The 25,615-nt window shown below is 55.8% G+C and overlaps 1 protein-coding gene across 4 annotated transcripts in view; it reads right to left on the bottom strand.

The window, feature by feature from the left end:
• Window positions 1–1,634: 1,634 nt before the first annotated feature.
• Zfpm1 (zinc finger protein, FOG family member 1) overlaps window positions 1,635–25,615 on the bottom strand; it is a 60,582-nt gene continuing 36,601 nt past the window's right edge. For all 4 annotated transcript variants that reach the window (XM_042277803.2, XM_042277801.2, XM_076572231.1 and 1 more), the window contains 7 exons: window positions 16,381–16,514; window positions 6,988–7,087; window positions 5,074–5,280; window positions 4,256–4,486; window positions 3,866–3,961; window positions 3,634–3,780; window positions 1,635–3,463 (listed from right to left, as the gene is read on the bottom strand). In XM_042277803.2, coding sequence (XP_042133737.1) covers window positions 1,698–3,463; window positions 3,634–3,780; window positions 3,866–3,961; window positions 4,256–4,486; window positions 5,074–5,280; window positions 6,988–7,087; window positions 16,381–16,514 — 2,681 coding nt within the window. In that variant the 3' untranslated portion in view covers window positions 1,635–1,697. The remainder of the gene's footprint in view (window positions 3,464–3,633; window positions 3,781–3,865; window positions 3,962–4,255; window positions 4,487–5,073; window positions 5,281–6,987; window positions 7,088–16,380; window positions 16,515–25,615) is intronic.

Here is a 25,615-nt window from a genome sequence, read left to right as displayed (position 1 = left end):
CACCTCGAGTAGGCAGCAGGTAACTGCTAGGTACCTGTACCCCCTGGGGCATGGTCAAGATGGGGACCCCTTAAGACCAGGGATGAGTAGGTGCTCATTCTCTCTTGGCTACCTCGTGGTCTCGGATGCTGGTGCTGCGGATCAAGGCAGAGTTCTCCAGAGAACTGTGTCGGACCCCACCCCACCCCTCCTGGATTCTGCAACCAACTCCTTTATGCTTGTTGTGAATTAATCCCGACTAAATTTCTTTGATTATCAAATAGACTCCGTGGAGTTTCCCCATTATGTGGCACCCCATGTTGGGCGCCATGGCTGTTGGTTCCTGTTCCTGGCCATAAATTGTGGGAAACTGCAGGATCCAGCATCCCACTGCAGAGGTCATATGAAGCTCACACTTCTGCTCAAGAGGCTCCTACCAGGCCATGGTAACACTCTCTTACAGCCCAAGGTGGGGATAGTGGATGGCAGGAGGGACCTCTGGGTAACAGGGTATAGCCTGACCTGCAGCTCAGCCTGGTTGAGGGGCACAGGGTCCCTTCACTGAGTTCTCAGAAGGGATCACAATCCTATTTTACAGGTATGGAAACTGAGGCAGGCCTGGATGACATGTGGTACAGGGCCTCGTCTGAAGCTGTGTATGGGATGGGGCTCAAGGGGAAGGCTGGGGTGACCTTCTGTCATTCAAACATCTATTACCCACCAGCCCATCTCCCTGACGTTCCCCATCACCTTTAAACAGCTTCAGGTACACGCTGTAAAACTACATTTAAGCTGCTAGAGAGCCATGTATGCAGACTTGGGAGGCATTTGCCTTCTACCAGGCTTTGAATGGAAACCAGAGCCCTTCATGTAAATTCACACCAGCTAGCTGTTGTGAAAAGAGGTCCCAAGACAGAGGCTGCCTGACTTCTCAGAACCCTTTGCTAGCCAAATCCTGGGCTCCAGTTGTCCCGGTGGTGTATGGCCAACTCTTACTGAAAAGGCGTGGCTTCTATGTACCCCTGTGGTAAGGAGGGCAGGGCCTGTGAATGACTCTCAGGGACATTTATTTTTGTGCAAACCCATTAGCACAATGTGCAGGCCCACTAGCATGTCACCTTAGAGGGCTGGGCGAGAGGCAAACCATGCTCCAGGTCTCCAGAGGTATTTCTAACCTCCATAGTGGGCCAGTTAAGACTTATGGAGCTGGAGAACAGGCCTGTTTGCTTTCTCAGGGGACCAAGTAATGAAAGAGGCCAAGGCAATGGCTAGACAGTTTGGATGGGCTCTGCCAGGCATGGTCTACAGCCAGTCAGCAACAGACTACAGGTGGTACCCCCCCACCCCCCCGTGCCAACTCAGTAGTCATAGGGACCCAGGTTGTGATGGGAGGGGCCCTCTGGGACTTGGTGCCCTTCCTCTCTTACTCAGCAAGTACAAGGTTTCATTCTCCCTAGTGGTCTGCAATTGGACGCACACGGTGGCAGGGCTGCGGGTGAGCTAGAAGCAGAGGAAAAGAGCTCTGCATCAGGTGGTTGAGCCTCTGGAGTGGGCTAGGTCCTGGAGGAAACGGTGGGGTGCCCGTTGCGGGTCTGCACAGGCTGGGGTATGGAATGAAGCCCACTGGATCTAAGACAACAGGCTGGCCCATCAGCAAGCTTGTCACACCCAACGTCTTTATTAAATGCCAAGGGTCCAGGCGGTGCGACCCCGCGGGCTCACTTCACGTGCTCAGCAGCATGAGAAGAGCAGTAATACTTCTTGTGTGCGATGAAGGTGGACAGGCTGCTGAACCTGATGTTGCACAGGCGGCAGTAGCGGTGGCCACCACCACCACCTGACGAAGGAGCAGACGCTGGCGGGCCCTTGGAGGGCGTCCGCACACCTTGATCTGCGGGGTCAGAAGGCGTGTTCTCGGGAACTGGGGATGGGGAGCGTGGCGTGCGGCCGTCGGGGCTGTCACGTGGAGCACGTTCGGCAGGCGTGCGGGGCTCTGCGCCCGGGCTGGCCGCCGGCTTGGCTACCTGCAGGCCATGCGCCAGGCGCAAGTGCTCCACCAGGTCGCCGCGCACGCGCCCGTTGGGCGGGCAGTAGGGGCAGAGGGCGGCGGTGCGCAAAGGCGCAGCGGGGCACGAGTATTTCTTGTGAGCCAGGTAAGCTTCCAGGCTGTGGAAGCTTACACGACATGCGGTACACTCATGGTAGTCGGCCAGTGCGGGCAAAGCGGCAGGTGCATCCGGAGTCTGGCGTCGGGGCCGCTTGCTCAGGTCTATGGGGCCGTCGGGTACCGGGCCTGGAGAGGGCGTGGGGGTGGGGCCGGCGCTTGCGCTCGCGGGTCTCGGAGAGGAGGGCAGCTCCGCCGTGGGGGCGGGGACAACAGGCACAGGGGCGGGGCCTACAGCAGGAGGCGGAGCACCGGCTCCGGGCAGCTCATACAGTTTGCGTCGCCGGCGCGTGCGCACGGGCGGAGCTGTTAGCGCCGGAGCCGCCGGTCCGGGAGCCGGCGTGGGTGCGGGTGGCCGGCGCGGTGGCGGGTCGTGGCGTGAGGCGCAGTAGTAGCGCTTGTGCACAGTGTAGGTCTCGTGGCGGCTGAACCGGATGTTGCAGGCCTCGCACAGGGTGCGGCTGGGATCGTCCTCCGCGTCGTCCACCGAGCTGCCCGGGCTCTGGCTGCCCTCGCTGCCCCGGCCAGCGACCTCGGCCTCTGGCGTGGTCGCGCCACCCGCCTCTTCCTCTCGCGGCCCGGGCCCCGGCGACGAGCGCTGCTGGTCTGCCTCTGCAGCTGTGCCTGGGGTCGCGCGGGCCGGGCCCGGGGCCGTCTTGGGTCTGCGCACAGCCGGCGTGTCCTCGGGCGCGCGGCGGCCCGAGCAGTAGAGGCGCTTGTGCACGTAGAAGTTGTTGATGTTGTTGAAGGTGATCTCGCACTCAAAGCACGTGGCGCCCTTAGTCCCCGGGAAGAGGCCGGCGGGCGTTCCCCCTGCTCCGGAGCTCCCCGCACCCTGTTGCAGCCGGCTGTGCACCAACTCGGACATCTTGGCCAGGATCTCTGAGGCCTGTGGCGCTGCAGGGCCGGTAGTCGTGCCGGCCTCCGGACCGAACACATATTGTGGCAGGAACAGCGTCCCCGCCATTGCTAGCTCTCCAGGCCCCGGGCTGGAGCCTGGCGTGGGGCTGGACAGTTCTGCTTTCACCCTGACCGGAGTGGGGCTGTGCGGTGAAGGTGTCCGAGATGGAGCCTGGGGACCCGGCTCTCCCGGACCGGAAGCACGGGTCGCTTCAGGCTCCTCTGCAGCCTCCACCTTGATGGTTCTGGGAGCTGCGGGTGACTCACTGCTGCCCCCATTTTGGGGGGGCACTCTGGTCTCCCCATTGGTGACTTCGGCCAAGGCCTTACTGTCCAGTCCTGAGGATGGGGTGGGTGCCTTGTCAGCAGGAGCCAGGGCGCCGTGCATCAGTGAGTGCTGTTGGAAGCCTGCCAGGCTGTCTACAAGAACACAGGACTGCATGTCAGGCCTGGGACAGGCCCTACATAGGATGGGGTAGGCAGAGGGATTTAGGACAAAGGCTGACAAAGACACCATGTGCTGCCTATGGACAAACCCCCTCCCTTCCCACTTATCCGAGGGTCAGTGAGGCCCCAGTATGTCTGCTTACCTGGAGGAAGTTTGGCTGCTGGGTGTCCAGCCCCTGGAGAGTAGATCTCACCCTTGGAGCCTGGCTGGCACACCATGTGGTTTGTCACCAGGTGGCTGTAGAGGATGTCCCTTGTGGTGGATATGAAGCCACAGTTGTGACAGACACCTGCAGGCCATGCTGTTGTGGTCAGGGTCCTGGAGCTGAGGTGTGGCCCCAGAGACCCCAACCCGACCCTCTCCAGCCCACCTACCGCTGAGTGTGTCCGTGTGCACCTTGAGGTGGCGTTCACAGTTGGCCTTGGTGGTGAAGGCGGACAGGCAGATGAGGCACACGAAGGGGCGCTCTCCTGGAACATGGAGATGAGAGGCTGCCTGGGATCCCAGTGACAGGGAAGGGACAGGGGACCCAGGCCCTTTTGAGTTTCTTATCAGCCACATGCCTCCCAGGGTCCAGGCCTATACCTAGCCCTGTATTACGTGTGTAGGTAGCCACAGGTAAGCCTTGTGCTAGGCTGTGGAGAGGGACAGGAGAGCCGTATGGGCACAGGGCAGCAGAGTAAACGTTCCTGAGCCCCTGTCTGGTGTGCGGTGCTCGGTTATGCCAGGAGCAGTGAGGCCAGGAGCAGGCACGAGGCACTCACCACTGTGGCTGCGCATGTGGATCTCCAGGGAGCTGGCGCTGGGGCAGCTCTTTCGGCACTGGGGGAAGGGGCAGACACGCTCATTGGGGTAGGTCTCCTTGGGCTTCTCCTCGGTCACTGAGGCCGGGGAGCCGGCACGCTGGCGGCTGGCACAGTAGTAGAGCAGGTGAGCTTGCAGGTTCCGCTCGCTTCGGTACCAGATCCCGCAGTCTTTGCAGGGGAAGACATCCTCTGGGGGGGGGGGGGTGAAAGCGGGGATGAGGTACAGACGGACAGTCGGGACCCGAGAGTCAGGGCTGGCCTGTGTGAAGCCTGTTTTTGGTGACTCCAAGCTGACGTACTGGCTTTTGGTAACCCAGCTCCCCTTTCAACATGTCCCTGATGGCTAGGGTCTTACCAGGAATGGGATCTCTGAGTAATTCCCCCAGGTCACCCCTGCCCCACAACAGTGACCTACTCATGAGTCCTCTTGTCACTGTAGGACTCAGGCTCCGGGAATTCTCCTGTCCCTGCACTGAGGACTCAGCTTCTACCGTTGCCTTAGGGCAAACATCCCCCCCTTCCACTGCATGTTTCTCATGGGACATGCACTCAGATCCTCGGGGGGTGGGGTGGGGGGTGGGGGGTGGAGCCCTCCCACCTTAGCAGGCTGTCACTCCGCATTAGCTGGTTACTGTCCTTTTTCATTTCATTGTCTTACTGGGGGCATACTGCACACCTCTTGCGTGCTGAATACGCAGTCCCTCTCAGTTGTGCCCCAGCCCTAAGCTTTACCTTGAGTGTCCACCGAAGTCTGACCCAGGGTGTTGCATACTTACTGTTGATGACTGCGGTGGCGAGGATGGACGCCATGCCAGCCTGCTGGGGCAGCAGCTGGATGTCTGTGTGCACTGGAGCTGGGCCTCCGGCTTCTACTGGTTCCTGCACAGGATGTCTGGGAGTACTGTGGGGCTCAGTCACAAGGAACACATGTAGTAGTCCACCGGAAGGCACCACCTTGGTGACCCTGCACCAGAGGGCGTCATCTGTAGGGTATAGGCATTGATGATGCTGGGACCAGTAATTCTGGGTTTATAATGGAAGTCCTTCCCTTTATCCCTCACGTTGGGGCCCACTGTATTGCCAGGGATAGGTGAAGCCAGGCAAATGGCAGGAAGTGGCTGTGTTCAGGTTCACAGTTGTGGCTGGCTGGATTTGAGGGGTGCTTGTGTCCGGGCAAGGATTGGAAGATGTACCATTTCCAGAAAAAGGTGGGTATGGAACTGGCAGCAATAACTGAGGGGATCTTATGTAGCCACTTGGCTGGGGTGCAGGGGTTTTCTGATGCAGGGAACCCTAGAACGAATCCTGTTGAGAATTGGCCAGCTGCTGTTTCCAGAGTGACCTGTAGAGGGCAGCCTCAATCAACAAAACCCAGGCGTGCCAGGCCAGCACGTCTACCTTCTGGTCTGGAACCCTGAGGTTGTGCTTCCCTTTGAGCTGTGGGTAGGGTCACTGTTGGCCTCAGTCTCAAGCCAGGGGCCACACCCAGCAGAAATCGGGAAAAGAAGGGAGTATGTCTGCTCTAAGAGCGCAATACGAGCTGAGCTGCAGTGTAGAGCCTGGGTAAGTCCCATGGTGGGAGCAATGGTGATACAGGGGAAAAAAAATCACTCACCAAAGACCATAGGATTTCTGGGGTCATTATGAACCTGTCTGCTTGTCTTGGATTTTCCAAAGCACAGGCCCTACCCAGATCATGTCACCTTTCTCCTCATCAGCCCTATAAGCCCTTGTCTTTTGTGGGCAGCACACTTAGGCAGAACTGATATAGAAACCTATGGGCAGGGAAGGCTTAGAGGTGCAAGCACAGGGCTTACTGCTTGCCAGCATCCACCCTGGTGTGGGGCATGTTCCTTCCTAGTACGGGTTGCCTTCTGGCTGCTCTCTCTGGGTCCTCAGACCACCCTTTGATAGGATGGGGAACATGGTCCCCTCTGCTCTGCAGATAGGGAAACTGAAGCGCGCTCGCGCGCGCGCACACACACACACACACACACACACACACACACACACACACACACACACACACGGGGTGAGGTGTTGGCACAGGTCCCATGTACTTGAACCCAACTCCTAATACCTTTGGACCTTAGGAGGGCGCTCTGCTTCCCGAGGGCTTACTCAGGAGTTGACTTCAAGGACAAAGCTTCCAGAACATTTTAGCTGAGGGGAGAACCCCTTTGCACACACCCCCCCCACTTTTAGAAGGCTGGAGAGACAGGGAGGGGGTCAAGTAGGATGAAATCATTTGACCACAGCCTTTTCCAGTTTTCTAGATGGAGCAAACAACCTGGAAAGCCAGGGACTTACCCAAGGTCCCACAGCTAGTAAGGGGTGGGTCTGGGTCTGGACACAGTTGGTCTAACAGAATCCAGGCTGGGCCCTTCAGTGGCCCCCAGAATCCCTCTGCATTCAGTCTCCACCTCAGCCCGGGTGCAGAAGCCGCGGTCTCAGTGGCTATAGAGAGGCCCAGCGCAGCCCACCTAGCTCTTCTGTCAGTGGAGATGATCTGTGGGACTGCAGCTCCCAGGACTGTCTGTCCATCATCCTCTCAGATGGGGTGCTCTCTCAAGCAGTCTGACTATCACTCTCACCCAGATAGGCTAGTGTCCCTTTAAGAGCGGGGCCAGATAGAGCCTGCCTTCTGAAAGACCTTAGAGGGGAGGGGGGCAGGCATATGAGACACAGACCCTTCCTGTAGATCTCTGAGTTGGCTTCGGCTTCAGTCAGGGCTTGGGGCAGCATCCTTAGCCAGCAGGCCTCATCCACCAGCAGGGTCACAGCCGGGCCCTAGGGAAGACCAGGTACAGGAGAGGATCAGTCTACATAGGAGTGCCTATTGGGACTGTGCAGTGGAGGTCAGTGGCCTGGCTGCTTACGTGGCTGGGACACGTGGAGTCCAAACGCTATGGTATTTGGAGGCACAGCAGGGTGCTGCTCTTTCCAAGGTTAGGCATTAGCCTTTCTTGGAAACAAAGGTCCAGAGAGATCAAGCAGTGTGTCCAAGGGCACACAGCTAGTGAGTCTCAAGCCTGCAGACCTGTGTTGCCTCCCTGAAACAGTGGGTGCCTACAGGGAGCTACATGATACCCATTCCTATTGAGGGAGGGAGGGGAGGTGGGGGGGGGACACAAACCGACCCTTGGGTCCTCCTACAGTATAGCTTTCCTCTCTAGTGCAGGGTGGAACTTTTATCCCTGTCCATTCATTGGCAACACTGTCACTTCCCTATGGTGGGTCGCCCCAGCCCAAGACCAGCTGTGTTGCTGAGGCCGGGTAAAGGGTAGGGGGTAGCTGTGGCTCTGCCCTTTTCACCATCGTACAGGCAAGGACCCTGAGGCTGTGCAAAGGGTTGGGGGTTGGGGATCGAAGTTCCAGCCTAGGGCTGTGCCACACACTTCCTCTGCAGCCTGGTCTAGACCTGGAAGGAAAGAGCTCTGGGCTCAGCCCCCCAGGGCCACCAAAGCTGCTTGTTTCCTGCCCCTACACCCTGGCTCTCAGCCCAGCAGCAAAGGAAGTATACGTGGCCATGTCTCAGTGCAGTCCAGGCTGGAAGCCTGGGCTGGGATTTAGTCTCACGTGGAGGATGAGACATACCCGTGGCAGGCAAGCAGAGGCACCAGAAACCCTGTCCTGTTTGTCCTTGGAGGGTGACCGAACCTCAGTCCCTGGACCCAGCCACTTGGGCACTATGTGTAAAAAGTACAGAGCATGAGCTGGGCGGTGGTGGCTCATGCCTTTAATCCCAGCACTTGGGAGGCAGAGGTAGGCGGATCTTTGTGAGTTCGAGGCCAGCCTGGTCTACAGAGCAAGATCCAGGAAAGGCACAAAGCTACAAAGAGAAACCCTGTCTCGAAAAACAAAAACAAACAAACAAAAAAAAGCACAGAGCATGCCCATGCACTATTCTGTCAGCCACTTGCTGTTTTATTCAAATAAAAATGCCTTTTAACCAGAAACCTGTACCTCAAGAACTTTTAACTGAAGGCCCAGAGCCACTGCTCATTCTGTGGGTCTTAAGAACCCCTGTGGTGTTCATGGCAATTGGCTTATTGGGTAGGAAAGATAAACAACTGGCTGCTGATTGTGTGGGGCACCACCCTGCCAGGGCTGTGCTTGGCTTTCATGGGTTTCCTTGTATGTGGTGCCCATATAGACTCCAGGGCCAAACATCAGGATCTAACTCAGGCTTGACCTTTCCCCTATGACCCATGTGGACCAGCTCTTCAGAGACCCCATTCACATGGCATATAGAGAACCAGCAAGATAAGGCCTACTAGCTGGGAACTCCCAGTGACCAGGTACTATGAGGTCAGCACAGCCCAGCCAGGTGGCTTCCACGTCACCTGCTTGCTGCCACGTGGCTTGTCATGGAGCAGAGAGTGGAGATAAGCTGGCTCTGAAGGGGAGCCCTAGAGTCCCGGCAGGTAACACTTACACCCCTGGCCTCAGTTTCCTATATACCGGCAGAGTGAGACCACATGACACAGTTGCTGGGAAGACTCCTTGTCCTGCCACCAGCTCTCAGGGGTCCCAGACATGTCATTCTCCTCTCTACGGCCCTTTCCTCCCTGGACACTGATGAGTGTAGGTATGCAGAAGCCCATGGAGCTGCACACACTGGCCACAGCTGCCTTACGCTTTGCTTGAAGGATGACGTGAACAGGAAGTTATCTCTGGGCCTAGGTACGAGCCTTAGAGGGTCCAGGATCAGGCTGGCAATTGCCAGCTGTCCATTGAGGGGGTGCATTCCACCCAAGAGCCTGTTTCAGATCTACTGGTGTCAGGGGGCTCATTCTTAATGGGTACCTTGCTGACTCCCAGGGATGAAGGGGACAGATATGCCTTCAAGGTCACAGTTGAGTAGCCTGGAGCAAACCCGAGGGATAATACAGCACACGGGGTGTGGCACCCACATTGGGGACCTGTGACTCCCGCAGCCTAGCTATTCCAGGCCCGAGCAGAGAGCTGTCAGTGAGGTGGCTGGGTCTGGCCCTCCCTGCCTCAGCCTTCCACGTCTCTAATGAATATTAATGAGCGGAGGAGGGTGAGAAAATTAATCTGCCTGATCCTCTGATGGGTGCTGTGGTAACGATATGAAATCTAATTATTCGTCCCAATATTTCTAAACCCTCAAACTGAGACTGACAGCCTCGCGGTCGGTTTAACGCTTATCGCTCTCTGGAGCAGCATGTTCACGGCATGATAAAAACACGCGCGCGCACCACTTTGCTGACGCTGCACAAGCCGCTCTTTCTGTGGAGGTCCTGGTGTAGGGAGCACCAGACTGCATCCCTCCCTCCCACCCACGCCCCTGCCCCGCAGCATCGCAGCATGGGGTTCAACTTTGGGGAGCAGAGCTAGGAGGCAGCTGGGGGAGGCTGTTCATAATCACATCAAACCTCCAGGGAAACAGGTCACGAGATCCTGGCTGCCCCAATGCAGATGTCCTGGGCCTCCATCCATGGTCCTTCCCTGCCTCCTGGGGGCCTGTCATCCAGTGTCAGGATAGGCTGAGGTCTGGGGCAGGGATTGCATTCCCTCTTCTTACTGTCCCGATCTCTTAGGCCCTGGAGGATGGAGCTCAGCTCAATTCTACCTGACATCCCCGATAGCTCCCTGTTTGGCCCAGAACCTCCATGTCAGCTGGAGGCACGCTTTGATCCCCTCTGGCAGTGGCTGGGGTAGTAGGACAGGTTAAGGTCCCCGTGTGTGGCTTGCTTCCTTTCTTTCCTTTACTCTCTTTCTTGTTTCTGAACAGTTCTGAAATAGAAGCTCCGCTCTAGTGTTGAAGGCATCAGGCAAAGCCCCACAGGGTCCTGCCCCACCCATGGGTAGCAAGGAACAGGCCTGAATGGGGTCTATTTTATTTTTCAGAGGGGAGAGCTAGGAGACAGGTTCTCCTGTAATCCAGGCTGGCCTTGAACTTGCTGCATTGTCAAAGATGTCTGTGAACTATCAACCCCTTTGATTCTACCTCTTGATTCCTAGGATGACAGGTCTGTACCACCATGCCTGGTTTTTGTAATACTGGGGATTGAACCCATGGCTTTGTGCATATTAGGCAAGTGCTGTACCAGTCAAGCTATATCTTCAGTATGGGGCTTGTGTTCAATTCTCACAGCCTGGCCCTTTTGCCAAGGCCATCAGAGGCACGATGCCATCTCTCTCACGGGTCTCAGTGCCTCACCCAGGCTCTACTCCATCTGTACAGGGGTGTCCAGGCTCAGAGAAGGGCCCTGGCATTCATCCCTCTTGCCCCTCAATGGTCACCATTTGTCTCTTCCTCCTGGCTCTAACTCACCCCCGGCCCTCCAGCCTAAGATGTCGTCAGCCACTTTAAATTCTCCTGTGGATCTAAGCCTTCTCCCGTTCCCCCAACAAAGAGGTTAATGTCTCGACTCCGTGGACTGATAACCATCAGAAACCGTATCTGTGCACTATCCGCTACGACAACTTTATCTGAGACTTTTCCCAAACCTTGCTGTCCAACTTCTAAAGCCATTTATAGGGAAGGTAGGCCCTCTCAGCTGGGCAGCCTGGCCCAGAAATGGCATCCTACACTGCGGCCTGGACTCCAGGTCTCCATGGGCTGGAAAACCAGGGCTGAGGCCTGTGGCCAGAGGGTGACTCCAATTATAACCCCTCTCCTGATCCATCCACCTGTGCTAAGAATTTACTGATCTACCCATCTTGCACAGTGATGGCAGCCCAGGGTTCCTTTCTTTTCCCCAGATGCTCATTGCTCACTTCACAGGTACAAGGCTAAGGCCCACCGAGATGGCTATGCACACAGGATTAGAACCAAGGTCTGAGAAGCTCTGCCCCATCCCAGTGGCCTTTGAGTCACACATTCATTTATTCATTCATTCATTCATTCACCCCTCAGATAGTTTCTGAAGGCCAGCTGTGTGCCATGTGCTAGGGACAAAATAAACAGAAAGGAGGAAGGACCAGGGCCTGTTAAGGGCCAAGGACAGTAGGAGACAAGGGACTAGCAAGTGTCAGGCCTGGGCTTGCTGTTAACTGGGCCATCACAGACAGAGGAATGCAGACCCAGGAGAGCAGACATCACCTGCAGGGAAGGTCACGGGGTACGATTCATGCCATCCTTGCCAGCTTCCCCTCTGTATGGAATACCCTGCTGCTCACCTCCTGGTCCCCAGCCTTTTATCTCAGGTGGCTTTGGGGCCCACGGATGAGCTAGCTGCAGGTGGGCCCAAGGTTAGAGTTGCCCTGGCTCGGGAGCAGGTGGGAGAGCCTGAGCAAAGCTTGGTCCCTGGGGGTTTCCTAAGCTCCTACCACAGCAGATGGAAACCAAAGCATGGAGAAGAAGGGTGCCTAGGCCCCCACAAGGCCAGCAGCAAGCCTAGACTAGAAGTCCACCCCCACTTCTGCCTAGTGACCCAGCCAAATGATACTCCCGACTATCCCAGTCTCTGTGGAGTGGGCAGAATGGAGGCTTCACAGATGTCAGCAGAATCGTGAGAGTGATCGATCTCACATAGAGAAAGGGTCTTTACAAGATTCTGAGTTCAGAATCTCCGAATGAAAATATGAAAGTATCTGGAGCGGGGCAGTCCTAGGCCCAATAACAAGTGACCTAAAAAGAGAAGAGGCAAGGGGAGACGGGAGCCACATGAAGTCAGTAGCAGACAGAGTGGTGGCCAAGGGTCCTGGGGCCACCAGACACCTCAGGCAGACTCTGCCCCTGAGACCCACAGGACCGGCTCTGCCCACGAGGATAGTGACCTCTGTCTTCAACCATGGCAGAGTGTAACTGAGACACCAGGTTGTAGCACTCAGGGGGCATCCGTGGGAGGATCTGTCTGCTGTCAGAGTATGGCAGACAGCCATTTCCAGCGGAGGTTCCTGAGGCTGGCCTACTGTCTCTTCAAAGCACTAGATGCTAAGATGGGGCTGGAATGCCTCAGTCGGTTAGCAAAGCAGGACTCAAACATGGGACATCTCTGTCTGGGCAAGGCAGTGGTGGGCACAGCTGGGCTGCGTGGAAAGGAGGCCTTTCCTGGTAACCCCTTCCCTTCCAGTTACACGGAGATGTGGCGGAAAACCAAGCTTGCCCCAGCACTTCCTAAAATCCCTAGCGAGGGTGGGGCCTGAGGAAAGTCTGGGCTTTGCCATGCTGGCCTAGGTTTCCCAGCTCAGTCCTCAGGTGAGAGAGCCCCAGGCCATTAGGGGCTGACCTGAAGGACATTCCACACTCCAGTGAACACTTGCCCAAAGCCATGCGGAGGCTGGGCCCAGATGGTCCCACTTCAGTGTCTCTAGCATCTCTTCCTGCTTAGCAGTCATGGGCCCTCCCCCAGCTTCACTCATGTTATGGTGGGCTCCTGGCCAAAGTAAGTAAGCCGAGGGAACAATGAACAGGCAGAACCAGCATGGCCAGGCGGGGGTGAATGGCTATGCACTTACCATTCATCTATCCATCCACCTATGTACCCATTTCCTATCTGCTCATTCACTCTTCCACCCATCCATTCACCTACCTACCTATCTACCCACTTACCAACCATCTACTCACTTGTCTATCCATCTGTTCACCCCCTTACCCTCTATCTATTCATCTTTCCAGCCATACATGTACCCATTTATGAATACATGTCTACATATCCACTTATCCACTGGCCCACCCACTACTCATTCACCCACCCATCTATAATCCATCTACTCACCTATCTATCCATTTAAATAACCATTTATGCATCCACATCCACTCATCCATCCATCCACTTACCACCCATCTACTCATGCATCCATCTTTATCTGTTCACCATCCATACACCTATCTATTCTCAGTTACCCATCCACTCACCCACCCATCCACTTACCCAGCTTTATGTGCTCACCCACTCATCCATCCACCCATCCATCCATCCATCCACCCACCTATCATTCTTCAGTCCACCCATCCACTTAGTATCCTCATCTCCCCTCTCCTCATTAATCCATTCTGAGCATTTTTTTTTGGGGAGGGGGCAGGGTGCATCTTGGAGCTGGGACCCCAAGAAGCCTTTTCAACTGTCTTTTTTTTTTTTTTTTTTTTTTTTTTTTTTTTTTTTTTTTTTTTTTACAGGCAGTGGAAACCATAGCAAGCCATAGATTCAAGACTACCAACTCTCCACTCAGGGCTGTGTGACTCAGTTTCCTTCCTGGATACTAACCTTGGTGTGGGTGAGTGTTGGGGGGAAATTTCTCTTTCAACATGTCCCCATGATGAGCAGTCCCCAGCCTAAGAGAAGCCCAGGAAAGGGGCCCCATATCTGCCTGTGCTCCCCCCTCCTTCTCTTAGGGGAGAGAAGGAACTGCCTGGTGGCTGATAGGGCCATGGGGCAGGAGGCGACTTCTTCCTTAGGCTGCGGGGAGAACTGGGACCCATCAGCCGAACTTGATAAGAGCCCGCTGAATGTTAGCAAAAATATTTAGACAATAAACGAAGTATCGCAAAGGCGCCCATATCTTTCAGAAATCAATCATCTGTACCGTGTGTCTGGACGCTTGGCGCCAAGGCGGAGATAGTGCCTTGCTGGGGAGATAAGGGTTAATCAAGGATTTAATTCTGTGAGATAGAGGGGGTGAGGGAGGTGCTTCCTCCCTCTGCTAGGAGCCTCAGAGGCACTGTGACTGCAATCCATTGGCCAGCATCTCACACCTGGGTGGGGAGTCTACCTTCCTGCCACCTTCCCAGGCTGAGCTATGCCAGGAGACAAACTGGGGACAAAGGGTGGCAGAGACAGAGGCTCTCGTGAGGAAGGGTGGCTTGAGATGGCCCAAGAACTTGAGCACAGCTGGACTGGGTTCTAGCTCTCCCTCAGCTCTCTGGATCCTGGTGATCTAGGTAAGAGCCTCAGTGCTTAGCTTTGTCATCTATAAAATGGGGACATTTGGGGCTAAGGAGATGGGTCGAGAGGCTTGCCTCTAAGTCTGGCAATATGAGTTCATTCCCCAAGACCCCAAAGGTAGAAAGAACAAATCAACTCCTGTAAGTTGTGTCCTCCGACCTCCACATGTATGTGTTGGCATGTGTGGACAGACAGATGGATGGACAGAGAGAGAGGAGGGGGAGAATAAATTTTAAAAATTGGGGACAGTGGCCTGCCTCCTAGGGTCTGGGGAGGCTGCCATGTAGAGTGTGCCTGGGACATACTTATTTGTCCTAGCTTAGGTTGACCACCCGAAGGAGTACAGAGGAGACTGAGTCAGGGCACACCAGGACTTGGGTGCCAGTTCCTGGGCACACCTGCCTTTGCTCCTGTTGCCAGATGGGGGTTTTCCTGACTAGAGTGTGGAGGCAGGGGCTACCAGGTTCCTGCTTGCACACTGACTCCTCCTTCTGACTAACCAGCGTCAGTGGTCTCCAAGTCACTTGCTGTGTACGGCACACAAGGACATGCTTGCTCTGCAGAGCCACTTTGAATGCCCTGGCTTCCTTCCTACAGGCCCTTAATCAGCTGTCCTGTGCATTGTGACATCCCTCCCTGGACCTTGGGCCAGTCTCCTTCCTCGGGCTGTACTGAATGTGTACAGGGTCAAGTACCACTCTAAGCCTATCTTACGTACTCCATGCAGCCACCAGCAGGCAAGGGGATTGACTTCTACTTCAGAGCACAGCCTGGCCTTATCTTCTCCGCAGGCCTAGGCCGAAAGGAAGCCTCTAGGTTCCGAGTGTCCTGCCTGCGGTCCCGAGGGCTGAGAAAACAGTGGCTCTGAGCAGGAAGGGATCTGCCTGGGACATAGCAAACAGAAGACTCCAGGTGGACCTGCTCAGTCCAGAGCCAGCTCCTGCTCTCCCTGGACAGCCTGGGACAAGTGTACCTATCCTGCTGGCTGAAAGGCTATGTGGCCAGGCCACAAGCCTCTGTAGGTGGCTTATTTGAACTCGGTGAGCCTTTTCCAACGTGAGAAAGGCTGTCCCAACACAGAGATTCTGAGTCACCACGTATGGCTTGTGCAGAAGGGGCTGTGAGTGATGGTCTAGGGACCTGTTTGCTGCTCCCCACCTGCCTATGGACACTGTCTCAGCAGTTTGTGCTTCCGTGATGTTTCTGAGGATGAGACTCCTCAGATGTATGCACGTGTGTGCAGCATCCTGGCCTCCAGATGCTGGGGAAGTGCAGCCCACAGTCTCAGCCTCACCTGCAAAGGGCACTAAGAGGGCATTTCTCACCCCAAGGAACCCAGCAGCATGTGGCACTGGCCAGCCAGTGACTATCTTGGATCAAGCCACACCCAAATGCCACATCAGGAGACAAGAGGGCCTCCACCACAGTGCTCTAGCATAAAGACACCTCATCCTGGGTTTGACAGGGCTAGCCTAGGAGCTGCTGGGCCTCCCGGGCCTCTGCCATCATGCTGCCTCTGGACACTGCACAGGGCCACCCCCCCCCCCCCCATTCCTGCTCATCAGCCGCCTGTGCAGCCGCCCCGTGTTTGTTTGTACGCAGGTCTCTGTGTCCTGGTGTCATTTTCCATCTGAAACGATTTCAAAAGGAACCCACACATCCCAGCAGGAGGAAGCCAGGCCGACTTGCCATAACAGAAGCGGCCTCAGAAGCAAGTCCAAGACAAACGGCGGTGTAGCTGTGTGGCGGGAAGGAGGCTGCCCTAGGAAATCTCTGCCCAGGCAGGGCTGCTGGAGTGAGCAAGCTGAGCCAGTGCCGGAAAGCCACGCCCACCCCAGGACCTGTTCCTGAGTCGGAAGGAACTTCTTACCTTCCTGCAGCTTCCCCTTCACTCAAGCTGCTGCCCACCCCTGGCCACCTTTCCCTCCCGACCTGATGGGCACCCTGTTCCTAGCCACTCATTCCCTTTGGACCCCCTTCCTTTCTCCTGCTGGGCTCCCGTCCTCCAGGAAGTCATCCTGGGACCCAAAGCACAGTATCACTCCCGTCTGAGGCCTCCCAGGAAGTCCCTCCCCCTTCAGGGGCCTCCCAGGAAGTCCCTCCCCCTTCAGAGGCCTCCCAGGAAGTCCTCCCCCTTTCACCCTTGGCTCTTTGGATTCCACCAAAGTTCCCCATGGGGAAAGGCAAGAGGTGTGGTTGGTCAGTCAGGGTTCAGCTCCTTACCGGTTCTTCCCGCTCAGGGGATACGGCTCTGGTCTGGATGCTCCCATGGAATGGGCCCCAGGACAGGCCCTCAGTGAGGCTCAGTCGGGCTCGTACACACCTCTGCCCGTCCTGCAGTGCCAGCTCCAGCTCCTCTGAAGAAAAACATGGTGGGGTGAGGTGGCTGCTTGGTGACCCCCCAGCCCACTTCTGACCCATGGCCCCCACTCCTTTGCCCTTTTTGAGGACACGCTGGATTGCAGAAACACCACAGAGAGGTGGGACAGGCCACACCATGGCCTTGGTCACTGTCTGCAGAACCTGTGTGTGCCACACACATGCAGAACCTTGTGTGCTAGGCCAAATGGTGGCCCTTCTCAAGACATCACCTGTAACTGTGGATGTCCCTCGCACGTGAAAAAAAGGTCTGCAGGTGTGACTAACGATCATGGGATAAGATCACCCTGGATTAGCAGGTGCTTCTAAATAAAAGACAGTGTCTTTTAAGAAAGGCAGACACAGAATACAGGGCCAGAGGGTATGCCACATGAGACTTCTAGAACTAACTTCCCATGGATCATGGCCTGCAGGTTGGGACAGGAGACTCAGTTGTACTTATTGGTGTTAGCTCTGAGACACATGGACACATGGGCAGCCATCTGCCCCACTTGAGACTCTGTCTCTCTCTCTCTCTCTCTCTCTCTCTCTCTCTCTCTCTCTCTCTCTCTCTCTCTCTTTTCGTTGTTTTGTTTTTCGAGACAGGGTTTCTCTGTGTAGCTTTGTGCCTTTCCTGGAGCTCACTTGGTAGTCCAGGCTGGCCTCGAACTCACAGAGATCCGCCTGCCTCTGCCTCCCAAGTGCTGGGATTAAAGGCGTGCGCCGCCACCACCCTGCTGAGCCTCTGTTTCTTTAAAGGAGGCGGGAGCATGGTCCTTCCTCAGGCCACACACCCTCTGCCCTGTCCACCTGCTACCCAGGCTGCCAGCCGGTGGAGGCCTCACATGGCCTGGCCTGGTCCCCTGGCCAGAGTGCTGTGGCGGCCCCACTTCCTGGAGCCCCATCAGGCAGGCTGTGGCCTTAATGGGCTCGATCATCAGATAACTGGCCAGCTAATGGTGGAGATAAGGTGTAAATACGCCAGGAGGCCCGTGGAGAGCTGTAACTGGGCCTTTGTCTTCCCCGGGGCTGATAAGATGGCAGTGGACCAGGGCTGGAGGCCAAGGAGGCCTGCACCCCTTTATCAGCCTGGGAGTGGGAGAGGGGCTGAGGGGCCAGAAGGCAGGCTCTACCCTTCATAAAAGCAACCGGTCCTCTGCAGCTCACCCAGGACACTGTCCTGGTGCAGGGCTCCATTGGCTCCCCCTCCCTCGCCCTCCCTCACCCCACAGGGCATGGTTCAAAGCTGACACCAGGGTGGTCAGTACCATCTACAGGAGCAGGGCTTGGCAGCACTGTCCTGAGAGGGTGGACAGACTAGCTCCTGTGAAGCTTATTTCCCGTGTAGACGAGGAAACTGAGGCTCTGACAGGCCCACAGCTGGCGGCAGGTGTCAGCATCCAAACCCGGACTGACTATAGGGCTGTCATTGGTTGTTGTGACCCGTCAGCTTCCCCTGGTTTGGGTGCTTATGTCTTTGGTCCCCACATAATGGCCCTCAGGACAGAAATGGAATTAGAGAGTTCTTCTGAGAGTCTGTGCTTTAAGCTTGGCTACCCAGCATCCCACCGAGGTGTCAGGAAGGGACAGAGAAAGCTCTATCCTGAGAAGGGTGTACCTGGATCTCGAGTCAGACAGCTAAGTCATCTACCCTCACATGACTTCTATTCTGTGTTTAGAACATCCCTCAGAAGATGGGGCCTGGCCCCTGTCATGATCTCCCTGTTGCAGAGACACCTTCACCTGAGGCTGTGTCCTCACAAATTGGGGCACAAGGTAAGGAGGCGGTTGATGTAGGTCACCCTGAGGGCGTGGCATGGGCAGTCCTACAGCCACACTCATCCATGCTGCTACCTGTGGGAGCCAGGCTCTGGGCTCCAGCTTGCCTCCATCCCCCATGGGGAAGGAGGCCGTCGGTGCCACCCCCTCACTCACCCACCAGCAAACGGCCCCGCACCCTAATCAGAGTTCACGGCCACAGCTCAGCCTTCCAGATAAGAACATGGCTGGCATTTCCCACGGCAGCCACCCCATCCTCTGGGTATCATGCACTGCCAGAGAGGACTGGTTGCTGATAAGGGCTGTGGTCCCTCTCCCAGGGGGACAGCACCATCATTCTGCACTCAGGGACTGGGGGAGGCCTTGGAGAGGTGAGATGTACAACAATCACTATGGTAACACACCTCTCTGGTCCAGGGTCCAGGTCAGCCAGTCTGCCTTTTGAGGCAGATGGGTAAGGGGAAGGCAGCTGATTTCAGCCTCAGCTTACCTCAGCACCTTGTTACAAGGCAACCTGTACAACTGTGCACAGCAGCTCTGGTGATAGCCAACATTCAGTTACTTAGATAACCTAGTTCCTGCCCCAATCCCTTGTGGCCAAGAAATGAGCTAGCACCCAGCAGAGATGCTCTCCTAGCAGGTAAAACAGCACCAGAAAAGTGGGGCTTGGAGAAGCTGGGAATTTTCCAAGGACCCTGAGAATGAGAGTGCAAGAAAGCAAGCTTGGGGCTACCTGGCAGGTGAGGGGCTGGGAAGACAGTTTCCCAGGAAACCTGGGCTGGATGTGGCCATGTGGCCATGATCTAGCCTCTGGGTTTGTGGCACATGCTCACTGTCAGAGCTCTGAGGGGTATCCGGGGACAGGGATTGGGGCCACAGCTTCTATCCTGGGAATTCTAGGAACAAGGCACTGTCCAGATGCCCCCATGGTCACAGGCAGCTCCTATAGTGGGTTCCAGCCTGGTTTAGGCCTAGGCCACCTGTTCCCTCAGTGGAGAACAGAGAATGTGCCCTTTGTCCCTTAAACCCTGCAGTCCTAACTTGAACCCTGGTCCCATCTTCTGTCCCTCAGCCCAACACCAGACACGACTTACGAGATTCCTCCTGGCATTCCTGGGAGACCGAGGCTCAAAGAGGGTCAACGGCCAGCGGGACTGTGTAGCAGACAGGCTGAGTTTGACCCAGAGTCTCACCACACAACCCCAGTACTCTTTTGAAGGATGACGTAGGAGGGAGCAGCTGGCTTCTTTCAGGGCTGAAATATTCTGGCTCTGGTCTCAGTTTCCCTAATGCTCTCTGGTGGGCCCTTGACAGGAACCAGGCGGTCACTGCAGGTCCAGCATTGGGTCAAGGGCTAATTTATTCAGGTAAACAACTGTACACATTGCTTCTAGAACACGTGCTAGGACTTAATTGCATTCCCCAGAAGCATCTTCAAGGGACCTAATGCATATTTATCTGTTTGCAATGTTAGTCATGCACGGCCCTCAGGGCACTCACCCCCCAGGAACAGAAGCCCAGGATCCACCTCCTCAGCTGGAGCCTGGCTGGGGGTAGGGGTTGATCTGGCTATTGTTGGGGTGCCCTGGGTGGCAGAACTGTGTTCAAACCAACAGGCCAAGTCCTGACACTGCTCTGGTGGCAGCTGTTTCCGTCCTGCTGGACCCTCAGCTTACTATGCTGTAGAAGGGGTGCTCATATGCTCATAGGTCATCCTCAAGAGCCTCTGTCCGCAAGGCTAAAGGGCCGCATTTCCTACAGCGCTGAAAGTGGCCCCACAGGGGTGCCCTTGGCCTGGGAGCTCCTCAGACCTGACTTGAGGCCCCTGGGTTCCAGCTCTGCCCTGAAATCTAAGTGGCTTCCCTCGACAGCTGCACTGCACTGCCCAGTCCTGGCATTGGCCTCCTCTTTATGTAGATGATGGAGACCCAGAGATCTTTTGCATATTCCCCAAGGTCACAGGCCCACACGTGGCCACTCCTTTTTCCTCCTTTTTTTCTTTCTTTGTTAATGTTTTATTTATAGTGTGTGTGTGTGTGTGTGTGTGTGTGTGTGTGTGTGTGTGTGTCTGTGTGTCTGTGTGTCTGTGTGTAGGTATGCCGTGTGTGTATCTAGGCTCACACAGGCCAGAAGAGGGTGTCAGATCCCCTCGGAGTTGGAGCCTCCTGACACGAGGGCTGAGAACCAAACTTGGATCCCTAAAAGAGCAACAGGTTCTCTCAACCACCGAACCATCTCTCTGGCTCCCCAAGCATGGCCTCTCTTTTTGTAGGGTTTCTCTGTGTAACAGTCCTGGCTGGCCTCAAACTCACAGAGATCCGCCTGCCTCTGTCTCCCAAGTGCTGAGGTCAAAGGCCACCACTGCCTGGCCCAAGTATGGTCACTCTTAAGCCCTGACCTCAGAGTGCCCTTCTGATAAGACCCGAGTCACCCCTGTTTTCCCGTGTGGGTAATGGCCCCATCTGCCGGCATGAAATTCTAAAAGAGGAGGTTGTGGTGTGCAGGAGTGTCAGCGAGAGACTTCCTCACCTCAAATGGGGCCGGACCCCTTGTGCCAATGGCCAGGGCCACTGGAGCCAAACCAACCACCCAAAGCCCCCACCAGGCCCTGTGGAGTCTGTGGTTGGTATGTGGGTGCCCACCGGCTCACCACCAGTACCTACTTATCTAATCAGCCCATCGTTCCCTCCAACCCGCCCTGTGACTCCCACAGGGCAGCTGGGGAGCGGCCCCTATCACAAGGATCACCCTGTTTGCTTTTGATAAAAGTCACAGTAAAGGAAAGAAAAAGGCACCAGCGGGGAGGGAGGGAAGCCCCAGTCTGGCGGGATCTAGAAGATTCCGCAGATGTGAATAGAGAACAGGGTAGACAAACTATATGGCCCAGAGAACATCTGCTCCACCTAAAACCAAGGCCCAGAAAGGGCAAGGGACCCCCACCCCCCACCCCAGAGTCACACAGCAGATGAAGGAGGGATGAGAGAGCATCTGGGACAGGTTCTCTGCACCAAGCCATACTGAAAGACAAATCTGCCTGCAGAAGGGGCCTATGTGTTACGCCTGCCCTTGCTTGGCTGCTGAGGCCTCCGATTGTCCACTAAACACTTTTCAGGGAAGACATGGGGGGCACTGAAATCAAGATCAAAGAGGTCAAGGGACTTTCCCGAGGTTATACGGCCAGTAAGGGGAGTTCAGCCAGTTCCCTCTGACCCCAGACTCATGACTCCAACTCAGGTGGTGCTGGCGCACTCATAGCAGATCCCCTGGATCAGGCCCCTGGATATGCCGGACTCAGCCGCCAGATTTCCCATTTACAGACAGGAGTATGAGCAGTAATAGGGGCAGGAAATGATCCTGAAAGCCCAGCAGGGCCCCAGTGCTCACTCTCCAGGCACTGGGCAGGGAATCTCAGGTCTGTGGTCACTGGCACAGCCACGATGGACGGATTTTCTGCCAGGTGTTCTCCAGAGGGAAATGATGACAGCAACCAGGTAAGCTGTGGAGTAACAGACACCGTGGACACAAGCCTGAGCACTAGGAAGCGGAGGCACAGTACGCTGGGATGATCTCCATGGGACACGGGAGGGTCTCTGCCCTGCCCCTCAGGAGGTAAGGTCTGACCCTGCAGAGTGCCTGGAGCTGCCAGCCACCTGGGGAATGGGAATCAGTCAGTTGGCTTCATAAAGACTGATTTCTGACACGCTTTGGTATTTCTGGCCAGGCTGGAATGACTGGGGGGTCACCAGAAAGCTGGGTTCAAGTCCTGTAAGGATGTGACCCACTCATACCAAGAAGCAGTTCTGCACCGGGGTGGGGTGGGGGTGGAGTGGGAAGGTGGCACACGCCTTTAATTCCAGAATTTGGGAGGCAGAGGCAGGGAGGATCTTTGTGAGTTCGAGGCCAGCCTGGTTTACAAAGTGAGTTCCAGAACAGTCAGGATGGTTACACAGAGAAACCCTGTCTTGAAAAAAAAAAAAAAACAAACCCAAAAAACAACTATTTAAAAAAAAAAGAAGAAGAAGAAGCAGTTCTGAGTTCTGCTCTGAAGCACATACGTCCACTCTTGTGGCAGCACAAGACGGTGTTGGGATATACAGGTGCAGAGCAGTGTCCACAACCAACAGGTTAGGGTAAACTGGTCCATGGGTGCTGCACCAGGATCCTGGGAAGCCTCATGTATTCCTCTCCTCTTTGTGCCCAGGTCCCCTCCCTCTCACCTCACTGTTCCCAGTGGCGCAAACCTCAGAGGAAACAGGTGTCTAGCTCCCTAGATTGCCAGCCCTCAGGGATATTCCAGGCATCATGTGTCCCGGACCCAGGAGGATATCGGGCCTGGGAGAAGGGGCAGCTAGTCCCAGGGGGTGGAAGAACACCACTGCTTCTGTTCCCTATTTCTGTGAGCTGCTTTGCCTGCCCATCCAGCCTCCTCCTCAGGTCCAGCCACCACTCTGGTGGCCCTGGGGAGGAAAAGGCCAGCCTCAAGCTTCCTGTCTATAAAAAAGGTGCAGGGTGGGGTATGTGTGTGATCAGTTTGGCCTAGGGTCTGGGTCACTGGGAACCCCAATCACTGGTGCTAGGTTGGAGGGCTGGATCAGAGTGCGGAAGCCCTGCCCCTTCCAGCTAGCCTACGGCCTCTCCCTGGTCTCTGGGACTGTGCGTGTTGAGTATTGATTTTTTGACATGGAACAACAGCCAGCCTTTATCGGCTGAACCCTGGCCCTTGCTAATGGCAGATCTGGGTCCACCTGGGAAGAGCAGGTTATGCAGGGTGGGGCTTCTCCTTCCTGGGATCTTGGGGGCCTCTCACCACCTGGGGTAACTGAGCTTGTTCTGGTGAAGAGTTGGCTCTCACAGAAGGTACATATATAGGCTGTAATGGAGCAAGGGATGCCTTCCTCCTGAACAGTGCCTCAGTGGCTGTAACTTGCTCCTCCTAGGCCCTTGTATGGCTCAGAGCCAGGGTTCTAGCTCTGATCACCCCTACTGAACCTGGAGACAGGACTCCTTGGAGAGGGACACTAGTTCTTTCTCTTCAGGGCATAGCCAAAGCAGCCAGACCAGCATCGCCTGAGTCCCCATTACTCCCTCAACAGACACACAGATCCCTTGGTGGCTTGAGTGCCACACCCAGGCGAGGAGCTCTTTCCTATCTACCCCACTTGCCTGAGGAGGCTGAGAGTCACGGCTTCCAGGCTGCCTTGAAGTGTGTGTGTGTGTGTGTGTGTGTGTGTGTGTGTGTGTGTGTGTGTGTGTGTGTGTGTGCGCGCGCGCGCGTCTTGACTAGGCTTCTCTAAGAGCTCCATGCTAGGTGTTTCACCATCTCCGCCCCCCATGATGGGGATAGAGGAAGCCCCATTAGCTTAGAGCCCCCCCATCTTCCTGTCTACTTGTGATGGCATGGACACTCTGGTCCTTGCCCAGAGCCTGGCTTCACCTGGTTCCAGCTCAGTGCACTCACCGACCCTGTCTTCATCTCTTTACCTTCTGGTGCCACAGTTTCTGGTCTAAGTGGTCAGAAGGGTGGGTACGAGAGCATGTGGAGGTCTGGAATGTGGCGGCTGTTGCCAAGGGTGAAAAGATGAGTCCTCTCCTACCTGGAGTGACAGCTGTCTGCCTTGCCTACAGGCACTCACATCTCGGGGCTAATAGCTGAGAGTGAGGCAGGTGCTGGGGAGGCCAGCACGTCAGGATGCGGCCACCACCTGGAGCACATTGGTCCTCCAGGGCCCGAGCACCTGCTGACCCTCTGCACACAGACCAGAGGCCCCTACGAAGGAGGTATATGCAAGTGGGGTGTCTGAGGTCTTGGCTGCAGGGTCCCCAGTCTCTGGATGTTAGGCCTGAGCCCCAGGGTGAGTCAGGCACCACGCAAGTTGAGAGGCAAGGAGGCTTAAAGGCTTGTTAGCATTTCCTCTCAGAAGAGTCATCGGCAGTAGCCTTGGCCTTCGAAGCCTCTGTCGACTTCATCTTGAACTTGGAGGCCAGGGGTCACATTGGGACACTGGAAGTTCAAACCCAAGCCTCTGACCTGGCTCTGACCTTCTTCAAGCTCCCTAACTGGAAAAGGGAAGAGGATGGCATGGTGTGAGCAGGGGCTGGTGTGGGTTCAGGAAAGGGACCTGCCCTAGATCCACATGTCTCCTACTGCAGCTCCCTGCTGACCCTGGAATCAGGCACCCAGCATGGCTGGGCCTTGGAGCTTGTGGTCCTGGGGCACCTGTCCCGCCGTTCCACTTTCTGCATGTGATCTTGAATGCATGGAGCCTTTGGGAGTAGGCCTGGGGCCGGGGGAGTTTGGGCAGAACTAGGCAAAGGCAGGGTTGGGAGATGGTACTCAGCTTGACGGCTCCATGAACCAGTGGAGCTGTGGTCAAGCCTGTCAGGTTCAGGACTCCCTCAGCATTCCTATGGAGTCTGCATCTCTCAAAATGATTCCCACTCTCTTGTATAATTTTTCCCCCTCAAGACAGGGTTTATCTATGTAGTCCTGGCTGTCCTGGAATTCACTCTGTAGCGATCTCTCAAATTCAGAGATCCACCTGCCTCTGCCTCCCAAGTGTTGGGATTAAAGGCATGTGCCACCACTGCCCGGCTCTTGTAGAGACTTTTTTAAGGGTCAAAATGTCCTCTACAATGTTTCACTACAATGGCCATCCTTGCTGTTCTTCAGTTCAGACTCATGGTCTTTCTGGATAAATTTGCAGGGCTCCATCAAGTCTCTGCTTGGGCAGCAAAGGGTTGTGGCAGGCCTCTGTTAGAGGGCTTCAACACACCCCACACAAGTCATATGGGGGGGCATGGAGGCTCAGTGGATTGAAGGACAAATTCAAAGCCTATGGTGATTCCAGGGGACCTGGAGAGCCCAGCTGGGGGCAGGGCTGGGTGGGCAGGGCCCCCATGAGACACAATAAGGTATGATAGCATCTTGCCTCATCTCAGGCCGCGCTGGGCCCTTGCGTGCAGGATATGACCAGCCCTCGAGCCGACGGCGGCCCCTTTGTCCCATCTCTGGGGACCGATCTTATCGGCTGCGTCCACCGCCTCCATAATGGAAAAAACGCAGCGAGGAAATCAAAAGTTACGCACAGAGATAGAGGGGTAATAAATAAATAAATAAATAAATAAGGAGCCATCGTGGCTATGGGGAAGGGGCGCCTCTCAAAGAACAGAGATATGTCATAGGGCTGGCAGGGAGTGGGTGGGGGTTGCTTCCTGGCTCCCATCCTGGGTCTGGGTAAGTCTTGACAGCATGCTGGGTCTCACGAGGGAGGGGGGGGGGTCTCATAAATGCTGCTCATATAAGGGCAGTGCTGCCCACAAC

This window comes from Peromyscus maniculatus, chromosome 5, assembly GCF_049852395.1.
Source record: "Peromyscus maniculatus bairdii isolate BWxNUB_F1_BW_parent chromosome 5, HU_Pman_BW_mat_3.1, whole genome shotgun sequence".
Lineage (NCBI taxonomy): Eukaryota > Metazoa > Chordata > Mammalia > Rodentia > Cricetidae > Peromyscus > Peromyscus maniculatus.
Note: the sequence above shows the minus strand (reverse complement) of the source record. Positions and strands in the feature narration are given on the sequence as shown.